Raw genomic sequence first — 13,707 nt, forward strand, 5'->3', positions numbered from 1 at the left:
GTGGCTGTGCACATGCATGTGTGTGTGCTTGTGTGTTTCCTTGTCCATCCAGCTAAGAAAAAAAATGTAATTTGTGAATACAGTGTACATTTCAGACGGCATTTCTAACATCATACCATTGTTCTGAGTCTTCATACGAAATGTGTATAGAGAAAACAACAATAAAATAGTTTGCTATTTCTTTTGTGGACTGTCATGCAGAAAAAAAATGAACAACATTTCAAATTCTCAGTGCTTTTTAATTCGTGTTTGACAATATATTTCCTCTTTTTTATTGCTATTACAAACTCATTCCCCTAATGCTAATCCCATTGCCATGACTCCATAGCTTCACGGATAAAACCATTAACACTGGTCGTATGCCAACACGTGGGCAGGAAGGAAACAGGAACTTGGTTGAGTCAAACCAATTGTAGCTTATCCTTGTGAGTTTATATTCCAACAAAGTGCCAAAAAACATGAAAATTCCCCAAAAAAGGAATCGGCCCAAATACACGGGCTGAACAGGACAATAAAAAAACAAATAAACAAAAAAAAAAAAACGGTATAAAATACTCGTACGTAACTCAAAGCACACAATACATCATAACCACTGTGTAACCACTGGAAGAGACGGTTGGAATAAAGGAAACAGCCAAGTAGCAGTCTAATACAGTGGAGCTACAGGGGCAGTAATATGACCTTTGGATAAAGTAGGAGAGTATTGTAGGCTTAGCACATCACATGGTCAAAGTCAGTCAACAGCTAGCACCATCGCAGACTTCAGTTTTCAGGATCAAGTTACAAAGATACAGAAAAGTCCATTTGCATTTTGTGTGGACAGAAACAGAACAGGTTGAAAGTAAAAAAAAAAAAAAGAGATCACATCGTAAAAGAACAGCTGTGTTTCTCCACGGCGCTCGGGCCCTGATTTTAAATCCTCTTTTTGATAAAAGATAAAAGTTATCACTCATCCATCCATCCATCCACCTCTCTGTCTCTCACGCTCTCTCTTTCTCTCTCCACCACGCAGCTGTTTTTAGTCAGGGAAGCGCTGGCAGGCTTTTTTCCAGCGGCAGGCGGTGCACCACTGATCCTTGCGCTCCACTCCGTACACCTTCCGGCACTTTTTGGCCTCCCCGCGACCCTTCCTGCAGACGAAAAGACACACGGCGTGTGGATGAGAGGCGATGCAAGGGGGGCGGGAGAGGAAAACACACGCTTGGTGTGGTCAGTCTGTATAAAAATGAGACTGAGGGAAAATAACTGATAACAGATGAAGAGGTGATGGAATCTAATCTTTCCTGTCTGAGCTGTGGAAATATGATTTTACAGAGAGCGGCGATAAAATGACAACAACAATGAAAGATAGCGGACAGCCCCAGATCAATAAAGCTTTATTCCCAAAGCTTTGTTTTATGTTTAAAATATGTGGCACCTTCCTGATAGTGATCTGCATTGCCTTTAAATCTACAGGGAGCAGTTTACACCACTAAACTTCAAAACCCAGAGAAAATTTGATCATCAATTAATAGTTTGAGTAATTTTCATGAAAAATGCAAAATATTTCCAAGTTCCAACTTTCCAAAGGTGGAGATTTGCTTAATGATGAAAATACAGTACAGAGATCTCAGCTAAACCTCAAATAATGTTGGAAATATGCTGTAACATTAGAAGGAAAAAAAGAAAGCGAAACCTCTGGGGATTTTAGTGCACAAGGTAGAAAAGTAATCTAAGTTGGCCATCCCTTAATTTTTCCTGTAGCGCCATCGTCAGGTCAAAATTTTTATCGGCAGACGCTGGAAGCCAAAACATCAGCACTGATCTTTGGCTTCACACAGGACTCAATCCCTCATATCCTGGTGAAAGTCCTGCATCTGATCCTTTCATCCACCACAACCTCCTCCCTTTGCTGCTCTTTAGGCTCCTTCACCTGATGAGGTGTAAATAGCCTCTGTGCAGCCGCTGTGCAAATAGACACTGTTTCTTATCTGTCCTTTACTTTGGTACCTGCTAAACTAAATAATCAGCCTCAGCTGTATTTTGTGTTCACTGCTAATAAGCAAATGTTAGCAGGCAAACACTTTCAACTCAAATATAGCATAAACTTTACCTGCTAAATGTCAGCATGTTAGCGTTTAGCTCAAAACATGTCTGGCAGGTGTTAATAGTGAGTAGAAGGTGTTGAGAGTGAAACAGTGGAGAGGATCACAGGCGGACAGGTGATGCCTCACCTGAAGGAGCAGTGAGAGCGGGAGGGCGACGCGCTCATAGGCTGCAGCCTGTTCTGCTGGAGCCACTGTTCCCCGACACTGACAGACCGGCAGCGAGGCTTCACCATCTGAAGAGACACGCAACCACAGACTGAGTACAAGAGAGCGAGTCATGACAGAGACAGAAACTGTGGTCACTACCGCAATCAACTGTGTCTAAATAAATCAGGACTGTGGTTCTGGACTCATGATCTCTCCCTTAGCTGGTCCTAGTGTTTACGGACGTGGACCGAAGACCCACCGGAGCGATACTGTGGCCGGAGACGGAGGAGGACGGGGTCCAACCCTGGCAACCGGGGCTTCTGGAGGCCACGGAAACCTGGACGGGGCTACAGGCCTGGAAGGTGCAGGAGAGAGGAGACAACACGTGATTCTTCCCATCTGGTGGACGTTAAACTGGCTAACGTCCCCTTACGCATGAAATGTTACTAAGTTTCATTTTTGGTACCATTTCAACCTGCTTTAACTGATTTTCTGGCCACTTGGGGGCAGCAGAGACAAGCTCTTATCACTTGATGGCAAACATGTTAGCAAACAGATGGCTAATTTACACCTGCAGCAGACAAGGGGACACCTGGACAGGTGGCTTACGGTGGTTTTTAAGCTTTTAGAGTGAATCAAAATGGTAAAGTTGTGTGCCATAACAGCAAAGCAATGAGCTGAACGATGCTAACAGAGCTGAGGGGAACTGAGGGGTCGAGTGATAACCCTCTGCAGGTCGTGCTCACCTCTATCATCATCTTGCATGATAAAACTATAAAATGAAGAGCAAAAAAGTGACCCTGCAAACTGATATTTAGGAGAGCACCTTTTTAAAAGGAAGCTACCGATATAATAGAGAGCAAAACCACCGCCACCGGTTTTTAACAGTGTAAGTATCCAGCTTCAGTTAGCACAGGTGGCTACTGCCCCAACTGTAACTAGCACCAGGAGATAAGAACATTTTATGAGCATACTAGCCAACTTACACTGGCTCTAGAAACACGAGTCCAACAAAGAAATCCTAACTTGAAACGCTGATTTTGTCCTCCCTGAGTGAGCTGAATTGCCTAATAGTTACTAATCTGTCTGTTGTAACAAATGGGCACCATCCAAAACGCCACATATGAAACGTCCATTCCTCCCATTCCCTCTGTCCTTGTTCACCTCCCCGTGCAACCCTGAACTCTCTGAACAAAGCACATCCTGTTTTATTCCTGCGACTGCATCCCACACTGCTGACAGAAGTAGATGGAGAAAACCTGCTGAAAATGCACTTCTGTCCCACAAACAGCGAAACCTGTCAACGTGAAGGGTGTCGTACCGCGCAACACCATTAATGTCATCCACCATATATGCCGAAATGTGGCCTGGTCCACATCGGAAAACCTACCAGACCACTTAAAACCAGACTTTAACATCAGTTTAACATACACATTTAAATCCGTGTTATCGGAAACTCAGTGGCAGTGCACTTCACACAAGCTGCTCACATCGTCTCTTCTCAGATCATCAAGCTGCCTCAGATCAGACACCCTCATCGTGGAGGTGATATTAACTCATTGTTGCTCAAAAGAGAGGCTGTAGATCTACACGCTGGCTTCAAAAGGGTCAACTGAGGACTCTGATTAGCAGCTTTTCTGAAGAGACTCTCTTGTGCAGTCTCTCTCTGGTCAGTCTCCTCTATTTACCAGTCGTGTGTGTGTGTGTTTGTGGTTGTATGGCTTTATAAGCCAGTGTTTTTATGACTGATCTGTTATATCCTCAGCTTGTAGCTTACATACTTTTTTGCTCTGTCTCTCCATCGCTGTGCACTGTTTTCATTGCCATTCAGTATGGAAATGAAAACAGTGCCTCGAAATTTGCATGGCTACTTTTTCCTTTTTCTGCAAACCTCTTTTCACTGCATTACATTATGATGGATCAGGCCTGATGTTGCAGTCGTGTGATATTCAGGTTGCTCCGGTTACGCTCTAGGTTTCCGTACTTTAACCTGGTTGCAAGGTCTTCAGCCGTTTGAGAGGTGAATAAAGAGGGAAGCAAAATATCCAGGAGGAGACAATGTTATCAACGACTGAAACTGCGGCTGTTACTGTGCTGTGGCCAGGTCAAAACTACACTGCTGCAGCTGTAGTAGGTTTACTGAGTCAATAAAGGTGCGTAGTTGTAAACTGATCAATGATTGTAGGACTGTTGCTCAGAAAGGAAGTTTAGATATTGGACGGTAGTTGTTATTATATAAATACATGAGGTACATGTGGACAGTATGATGGAGTTTTGTACATTTCTTGTGTATTTTCTGGGGATTTTGCTGTGCATTTTAACTGCATTATGCGTATGACGGTTATTTACCCGAGGAGTCTGCTACTGTGCAGTATATTTAGGTGGCTAAGAATTTATTTGATCTATTTAATCTTCATTTAATCGGCCAGTCTTATTGAGATTAAGATCTCTTTTCCGAGAGAGACCTGAGAACAAGAAAACTCACAAGAACACAATCAGCAAACAGAAACAACACAATTACACGACAACAAGGAATTAACAAAAACTGAATCAATAAAGAATCGTAAAACTATCAGACAATAAATCTTTAACATCTCCAAGGTGGGAGTGTAGTTTGAGGGCAGTTTGCAATTAATTCCATTGAAAAGGGTCTGCAAACATTAGTGCGCATTTAAAACTAGAGTCACGCCTGTCAGAAAGGTGTGGTTAAAAGAAGAAGAAGGACTTACAGGGTTCATTGTACATGTCTTGTACCTATTAATTGCAATTGCATGCTTCATGATTGCATGTATTTCTTCTTCTTTTTGAGTAACCATTTTATAATCACATGACCTGTCAGGTGACCCCTTTGGACAGCCACTTGTTTCACGTCTGAAGAGGGGCTTGCACCCAGAACGCCACATTTTCACATGTACTTAGTATTTAGCGCATTTGGATGTGCGCGTTTTGCAAACGTTATCCCCCGCATTAATGCTGTCTCCATCAGGGGAAAAAAAAAAGCGTGCCAGCGTGAGTTCAACGCTGTGGTCAGGCATTTCAAGCCACAAGCCGCCAGCAGCCATGACACACACAGTAAACACTGCTCCACCAGCAGCACTGACCCGCAGTTCAACCCACACTCCAGCTGAGGCGGGATCCCTCTGGAGCTCTGCATCAAGGAGGAAATTAAAGACAAATGTGGCACGAAATGAACACATTTCCAACATCTGTAGCATATGAAAAATGCACTTGTCATGCTTATTTTTTAAGATCTATAGGGGCATTTTTCAAAACGTGCGTAGGCTGAATCAGTCCCGAGTGGGCATGTACAAGTCCTAACCGCCGCACAGCTACACTGGAAGAATTCATGGCGTGTTTTTCTGCCTCGTACAGGCTGGTGAGAGTCTAGTCTCCTTGGGGGAGCGAGCGAGCCCACAGCTTACTCTCTCACTGTCACAAAGCATCTATTTACAGGCTCAGTGGTACAGGGTAAATACAGGTCACCAGTGAAATGCGCTGCTTTGTGATGCATTAACAAAGTCGGAGCTCATTGGCTCATTGGAGGGGTATCAGCGCGGGGGCGCCGGGGAAGGAGGACCCCTCGAACGGCACCACAGCCCGTGTAACGTGAAACCTCTGCACAGAAACTCCAGCAAAATGAAGACAACGTCCTTTGAGATGCTTAGTGGAAGAAAGAATCTAGATCCATTAGTTTCTGATTTCATGGGAAAGACAATAGGAGACTGTGATGTTTGGAAGGTAAATTCCTGTGTTCACGAAAATCTACGCCTGATATTTAATAATTCATGCTAACAAGGGTTGTGCTGTCTCTTTTCGTAGCTCTCAAGCAAGTTCAGCCCCCAAAACATGGCCTGCTTTCAGAGAAGAACTCACATGCTGGGGAGTAAACAATTATCCAGTGAAATTAGGGATCTGAAATTCCAATACTAAACCAGGGATTCTGAGCCAGAACTCGATACGACCTCAACAAATTGCAGATATTAGGCAGATTATCGTCACAGAATACACTTCAGCCTGCAAACAGCATTTAGACAACAACAAAATCTTCATTCAAATTTGGGCGAATACAATTATTTTAGGGGGGTATGTTGTTATGGTTTGTTATTGGGTATGTTGTTATGGTTATTAGCTGGATGTGACTCATTTAACGATGTTATAATAATACCATATTTTGCCATTCTGTGGCAGACGCCTGTGTTCACACTTCTCCTGCAAGTGCTTGATCGTCATCACAGTCAAAACTCTTCCGACACAGAGGGCAACACGCCGCACCCACCTGATAGAGATGCTCCGAGTGGATCTGCCAGAAGCTGCTGGGGGCCGACTGGCTGAGCGGACTGGGCCTGCTCGGGCCGGGCCCGGAGCTGGAGTTGGACCTGGGCCTGTGAGCCGGGGGGATCTGGAGCCCCGAGGCCGGAGGGGAACCGCAGGAGGCCCAGCTGAGATGAGAGGACGAGGCCAGGCCCAGAGCCTGCTGGGGGGGAGCTGGAGCAGAGCTGGCGTCCACGGTCTCACAGGAGATCTTGGTGTAGTAGAAGTCCTCCTCTCTCTGGGACTGATCTGACCCACTGCTGTGTGTGTGTGTGTGTGTGTGTGTGTGTGTGTGGTTGGCACAGACCAGTGGACAAGCAGAGTTAAAGAGTGAGCTGGCTGTCTGGACGGTTACTGAATGCAGCCCTCACTGTGACCCAGATATAAAATATCAAAAATCACTTCATCACTTCCTGTAACTCAGCCAGAGCTCCTCCACAACCTGAAATTTTTATTCCCTCTTGTTTTTTTAATGTAGTTGAGCAGCTCAGAAATGTTTCACTGGGCTAAACTGTCTGCTCCACCTCAGACTACGACGGAGGAGTGGCTCCAAAACTGAAAACTCACAATGTCCAACTGATATAAATCTCCATTATTCACCATCCTACATATTCAAGATACTTCATAACAAGCAGTTTAGAACTTTTTCTTATCTAAATGTAGCCTATTTTAAACCATTTTATTAAGGCATAATCTTGTATGGGTGCATTTAACATTTCTTTAACAACTTGTTTCGTGGACGCAGTTTTAATTTCTCAGAATAAGAGAAAAAATATTAGGAGGGGAGGGGGAGGCTCTAACATGAAATGTTTCTCACCTCAGATGCATGATAGTTAATTTACAAGTTCTTGGATTATGGTGCTGTATTTTGAATTCAATTAGGGATGATGTCAAAGTAAAAAACGTATTAATAACCCGGAGCATAGTGTTTCGTGAAACTAAAGCCTCAGCCTCTTTCCCACTGCAACCATTTTCACAAGGTTATCAAAGAAGTATCGTTTTGGCTATCTGTACCTAAACTTTCACCAGAACTGACAAATTTCATGCATTATCCAGAAGAAGCATGCAACTGACTGTACGTGGGAATCAAGAGTATTCCAACTCACCCCAGATGCAGCACACGGATATGTCTTTTTATTCCGACTGAAGACGCTAGCACCTTGCCACAGCTGGGCCACAGACACTTATACACACCTCTGAAAGAGCTCTGTGAGAGAGAGACCACCGCACAGGACAGGACAGAGGGTGAGACAGAAAATAAGGAGACATACAGAAAGACACAAAGTGCAGAGAGGCACAGAGGAAACACTCTCGGCCTTTTGTAGCACACATCCAGGGGACAGTGTAGAGCGCCACACCTTTGGCTTTTTGGCATGAAGCTCCTCTCCCTGCTCCAGTTCCATTTGCAGGCCTTCGTCAGGACTGCTGTCCATCTCCGTGACGGACGGCGAGGGGGCGGGACTCACGTTGCCGTGGTCCCAGCTCCAGTAGCCGCTGCTGCCGCTGTCGGAGAGCTCGCCGCCGCCGCACTCCATGTCGGCTGGTGACGATGAGCCGGCTGGAGAACAGGAAGATTCACACTCTTGTTCCTCATACCGTACTGAATGATCGTTCTCTCAGTGCTGTACGTGGTTATTCCACCTGAGCTGTCAGCGAGCTGGTGATACGCACCTGAGCAGTTTACAGTGGAAATATACCTTATGGTTTAGACATCAAATGACCTCTGTTCTTTTGTGGTTAAAATAGACGCTGTGCATTTGGGACTGCTGTCTGTCCATCCTACAGAGAACAGCGGGTGTCCCACACTGGTGCCAGTTTTACCATCATCTCTTCACTTCCTCTCTTTTCTGTTGACAGTTTATTGATATTTTATTTTTCACTTTGCCAAAAAGCAATCTATTTTCTACTTTAACATGATAAATGTGCTTACTTTTATCAAGGATAGACAGGTAGTAGTGGGTCCTGTTACTACTACTACTACTACTACACTAATACTACTGCAGTGCTGTGAGCTTCTGAGTTTATCTTGCATACTGTAAATACAGCAGTTGTACTCAAAGCTACTCAATATTTAGTCTAGTACGACCACTAGCTCACGGTGGCTAATGTTAACTAAATTTAGACAGATAATGCCATTCCAGACCTGGTCCAGGATCTGTTTGTGGAGGACTCTGGACCACGGGGCTACAGGACAGACTGGTCAGAACCATAGCTGCCATGATTTCATCCATCTCCACTGACTCTGGACTGCGGAAACTGGAGAAAACAAAGAAACATCCTTAGACTCTCGTGTGACGCAGCCCACTCTCACACACTCAGACCGCTGACTATCCCTCACCTGTACGGTGCTTCACCGGTAACTGAAGCGTTGCTGGGGTGCGCTGTGGGTCCCATAGCTTGCAAGGGGGCAGCCAGGTTGCTCCAGCCTCGCTCAGCCTCCCTCTGCGGCAGGTGAACGGATGTCTTGTTCTTGTGATGCCCACTCTCCAAGAATGCTTTGTCAGCCTGGACACAGCTCTGTGAATACACCTTCACACAGAAGTAATGGAATAATGAGCTCTGAGTTCAAATCTGCAACAGTCTTCAAACACTCCACTCCCAGGGAGTAAATGAATGGAAACTGACATGAACAGAGTGACCCATACTCTGATCAGGCCTTTTTGGGTTCGACTGTTTACATGAGTCTTTGATACCCTCACTGTTGCCACAAACATTTCTGTCCATCTGTGGCATCCTGCCTGCCGTCGGCACAACCTGCCAGTAGGAGAGCATAGAAAGGACGTGTGTGCCAGCCTCTGACCAGGTAGTTCATTATGTCGAACACAGGGGGAGGAAATGATGACTGTGGGGGCTCTTCCTTTCTCTCAGTAAGGGCCGGTGGCCTTTTGCTTTCTGCAACATTCATCCTGTGATCAAAATGCACCCATAATGCCATGCAAGCGTGAACACTGCATCCTGGTGACCAGTGACAGATGCATTTATACGTGTTCATCCAAACTGCCTGGACGACTGAATGGATGCATAGACGGTGACGGTGCAGATTGAGGGTCGGATGACAGACAAAACAAAATAAGGTGATCTCTCATCTCAGCTACCCTGAACCGGATTCCCGTCGCTCTTCTTTTACTCACCAGGGTCTGCTGTCTGCCTGGCCCGTTGCTGTTTTGCGTCGTCGTAGAGACGCAGGCTTGTAGTCCCGACGGGAAGACAGCCATCCCGCCTGGCCCCGCTCCAGCTCTGTCCTCAGGTCCCACAGCTGCCATGGTGCTGCTGCACACAGTGAGGGGACTCAGCACGGTGTCACACCTCCCTGCAGACGAGACACCGGCGACAACGTGAGCCTTGAAACCAACCAAAATGTCTGACTGCATTTTCAAATGTTCCCACAGCAATGCAATATTCCTAAAACTGCTCATTATTCAAGGAGTTCTTCAAGGAGTTAAAGCAGCAGAGGAATCTCGATTATGTGTCTAGTAAAAAAAGTAACTTCTGTTATAAATTTGAACAGCTTTCTTCTTAATAGCATGCACTGATGAAGCATAAAAGGTATTTTCAACGACGAAGAATGTGCTCACAGTGAACCATGGCATCGAAGGATAAATATTGTGCTTTCTTTGATGAATAAATATGTTGATCTAAACAGAAGGCAGCTTCGCCAACCAGCGAGTGTTGGCAAACGCTCATGTACTCATTCCATCTTGCATCTCTCTGCCTGACAGTGCAGAGCAAAATCACCACAGGGGATTTGAAAATGATTGCAGGAATTTGAAGTGAACACAGACTTGTGTGGATTTAGATAGTGGCTGAACCAAAATCTTGCTGTAGTTTTATTGTCTACGCTAAGTATGCGACCGATAAGACTGATAACGCGTTCTGGGGATGTAATCTGACGTTTGAGTGCCTTCACTGTGGCCTGTCTCTCATAGTGGCAAAATGGGGGCAAAGCTGCATTCAGGGCACGCGCAACACAGATGGTGGAATGACTCAAAGCAATGATTTTGCAGCAAGATGTGGGGTTTTCCCCAGTTTTACACTGTTGTACAAAACAAACAATTTTAAGATTTCACCTTGAACTCTGGTATATTGCGAGGCCACTTCACTACTTTCTGGAATTTTGCATATATTCTTTATTTTGGATTTTGGGGTGTTTTTGTCCTCATTGAGCAGATCCTGTGTGAGTAGAATGACCTATGCAAGCAGTGCAATGTTCTGATTCTGATATTAAATGTTTTTGGAACTTGCTAGCTGCAGCCCTAAACTAATATAACAATTTTCATTATGTTTATGATGATGATTTGTTTGTATAACAGTCTAACATTTCTATAATAATTATTATAATAACAATAACGCCACACTAAGACACAACAAAAAACACCAGTAGATACTTTTACTTAACATCCATGTCATGAAATTGCTGCTTTCATGTAGAAGTGGAAGTTTGGTGTATTATTGCCGAGTTATCGAGTTGTTGACAGTATTTTCAAAGAGAAAGCTCAGCTCTCCCATTGCTTCGCTATGCACCCGAACGCAGCATAAAGCCCGATTTTCCCCACCTTTCCACCAATCAGCGTCCGGCTTCAGTAGTAAACAAGCGGCGCAGCGTAGGCGGGGAGCCGCCGCTCATTGGCTGAGCCCTGATTCTCTGATACACACCCCCTTCCTGACAACGTGTTCAGACACGAGTTTCGCCGGGAGGGACTGAGCTGGACGAGGGAATAGGCCTACTGCTGAAAATAAGCTTTTCCCGAGCGCAAAGACAAATCAAAACGCACCCGGAAAGTCTGCATTCAACACATCACGCAGCGATTAACGGGAGGGGGAACGAGTAGAATGAGTAAACTGTGCTGCTAAAATTAACACAAAACAATAACGTCATCCCCCACTGGAGTAGTAGAGGTACATGCAATTAAACTCATAATTACTGAGACGTAATAAGAGCTTACGCACATTTTAATGTAAGGCAGTGAAACGCACGTGAGCCCCTGTAAGGAAGCGGCTGCACATTTGATGCAAGTTGCACGCGACGATAGAGGTTTGAACGATTAACACTTTTCCCAGACAAATATAATATTTGCATTGTTTACACTGCTGGTTGTGATGTTTTTAAAGGTAATAATCGACTACAAGTCACAGTTTGTCAGCGTTCAACTACATCACTGATCTCCACCCGGCGACGCAGATAGAGATCAGGAGAAACACCCCCTCCCTCCCCCAGCTCACGCCGCTGAAGGAGAGCAAATATGTTTCGCTGTGTTGCGAAAAGCCGTCAAAAAGCCGAGAGAAACGGCTTTCCTTTTACTTACTCGGTCGGCGGAGACCTCGGTCCTGTCTGTCCCGTCGGAGCTGCGGCGGCGGGTCGTCGCTGCCTGGCTGTCCCGCCGCTAGCCGGCTCTTCAGTCTGCCGGGGGAAGAGGGGGGTTGGTCGGTCGGAGACGCGCCTACGTGCGTCTGCTTGGTGAACCAATGCAGGCGGTGACAGCTGGACAGAGCGCAGAGATATCAACCTGCAGCGCGCTGTGCACAAAAGGATGATCTAGGTGAGGGGTTACCAGAGCAGCAGCAGCAGCGGCAGCCTCTCTGTCTGTCTGTCTGCCCGCCTGTCTGTCTGTCTGTCTGCCTCAAGCACACGCGAGTATGCGTGTTTGTTACACACGAGCATTAGAAATTGTGTGGATTCTCTGTAGTTAAGAAATAACAGACACAAAATTCATTTTTCCTGAACAAAATGCATTGCATTGACTCTACAGAGATATAAGTGTATTTTGATACAAAATATCCCTGCTATGCACATATCAATGCAAATAAGATAAATCTGTAATATGCATTATAGATATAATGCAGAAATTGATAAACACACCAAATACATAAAAGTGTCAAATATCATAATAGTGATATTTATTGAGGATACAGCCAGTGGATGCAATTTACTGTAGTGCTGCTATTAATCTGATAGGGAACTGTCATTTGACTGTTAGTCAAACAAACAGATCAGTGATTGATTCGTGCATCGTTCACAGTTTTAATCAAGTATCTGAGAACTAATAAAACTGCTGACACCATGGCACACAGCATATCAACCCCCAACATCACATGATAAAGTCCCTGCTCAGATCAAACACTGCTTGCATGTGCTTTCAGTATGTGTGTGTGTTGCAGAGCCAGTGCCTGTGTGTGTGTGTGTGTGTGTGTGTTTGAGAGACCGGATTAGTGTCGGCTGTCTGCACCCTCTCCACCAGACATCCAGTCAGCAGGGATTTTAGGGTCTGAGCAGCGACACAGTCCGAGAGAGAGAGAGAGAGAAACCCAATCCTAGTCCCAATCTGATTCCCAAACCAGACAGAATTCCTTCTCTTCCAATTTCATTCATTAATGACGTCATGTAAGCTCCACAGACCTTCTGGCAACTGCCTTGACTGGTTAGACAGACTGAGTCAGAGAGAGGCACAGATAATGAATTTACATAGCAGGAGAAGTAAACCTTTACAGAAACTAGACAGCAGATTTTAACGAGACATTCATTTGTCATTGTACAGTAGGTATTAATTATTTTAAGGATAGTGTTCACTGGGCAAATATGGAGTTCAGTTTAGATGGGTGGTGTCGCCTACAGTTTGGGTGGATCCTGGAAATTGGCTGAAGTCCAATTTTAGGTCATTACAAAATAAAATATTGCATTAGAAGTATTGGCGCAGAGTCTGCAGCCGCTAGACGACGACATTGCTAACGGGATTATGCATAGCAGATAAATTGGTTTCTTAGTTTAGCATGCTAACATTTGCTAATTAGCGCTAAAGACAAAGTACAGCCTACGCTGATGGGAATTCCATCAGTGTTGAATGTATTTAGTCATGAGAAAAGTATTTTGAAGCGATGATGATGATGCTGGATGAAGTCAGCATCATCCAGTTCACGTCATCCTGAGGTGAACGTGGATGTTTGTGGCAAATTTCACGACAATCCAGCCAATAGTTGTTGAGACATTTCAATCAAAACCACAAATTTAAACCTAATTTCACTTCACAAAAATAAACAAAAAAACTGTGTCAACCTCATGGTGGCGCTAGAGGAAAAGCCAAAGTCAGCATGACTCATTATGGTAAATGGACTGAGTTTATATAGTGCTTTTCATGTTGATTTTGATTGCACAAAGTGCTTTACAACA

The 13,707-nt window shown here is 44.8% G+C and overlaps 1 protein-coding gene across 2 annotated transcripts; it reads right to left on the minus strand.

Moving 5' to 3' along the window:
- Window positions 1-227: 227 nt before the first annotated feature.
- Window positions 228-12,013, minus strand: znf395b (zinc finger protein 395b). 2 transcript variants are annotated; one of them, XM_041958319.1, is made up of 10 exons: window positions 11,849-12,013; window positions 9,677-9,855; window positions 8,884-9,074; window positions 8,689-8,801; window positions 7,904-8,103; window positions 7,652-7,752; window positions 6,511-6,802; window positions 2,494-2,589; window positions 2,214-2,320; window positions 228-1,130 (listed from the first exon to the last, which is right to left on the minus strand). In XM_041958319.1, exons 2-10 carry the CDS (start codon window positions 9,806-9,808, stop codon window positions 1,019-1,021), a joined length of 1,344 nt encoding a protein of 447 aa, XP_041814253.1. In that variant the 5' UTR covers window positions 9,809-9,855; window positions 11,849-12,013; the 3' UTR covers window positions 228-1,018. The 2 variants fall into 2 exon arrangements, with proteins under 2 accessions (XP_041814253.1, XP_041814252.1); XM_041958318.1 differs by having other exon boundaries at window positions 6,511-6,805; window positions 11,849-12,012.
- Between the last annotated feature and the right edge of the window lie 1,694 nt (window positions 12,014-13,707).

Source organism: Chelmon rostratus, chromosome 18, assembly GCF_017976325.1.
Source record: "Chelmon rostratus isolate fCheRos1 chromosome 18, fCheRos1.pri, whole genome shotgun sequence".
NCBI classification, from domain to species: domain Eukaryota; kingdom Metazoa; phylum Chordata; class Actinopteri; order Chaetodontiformes; family Chaetodontidae; genus Chelmon; species Chelmon rostratus.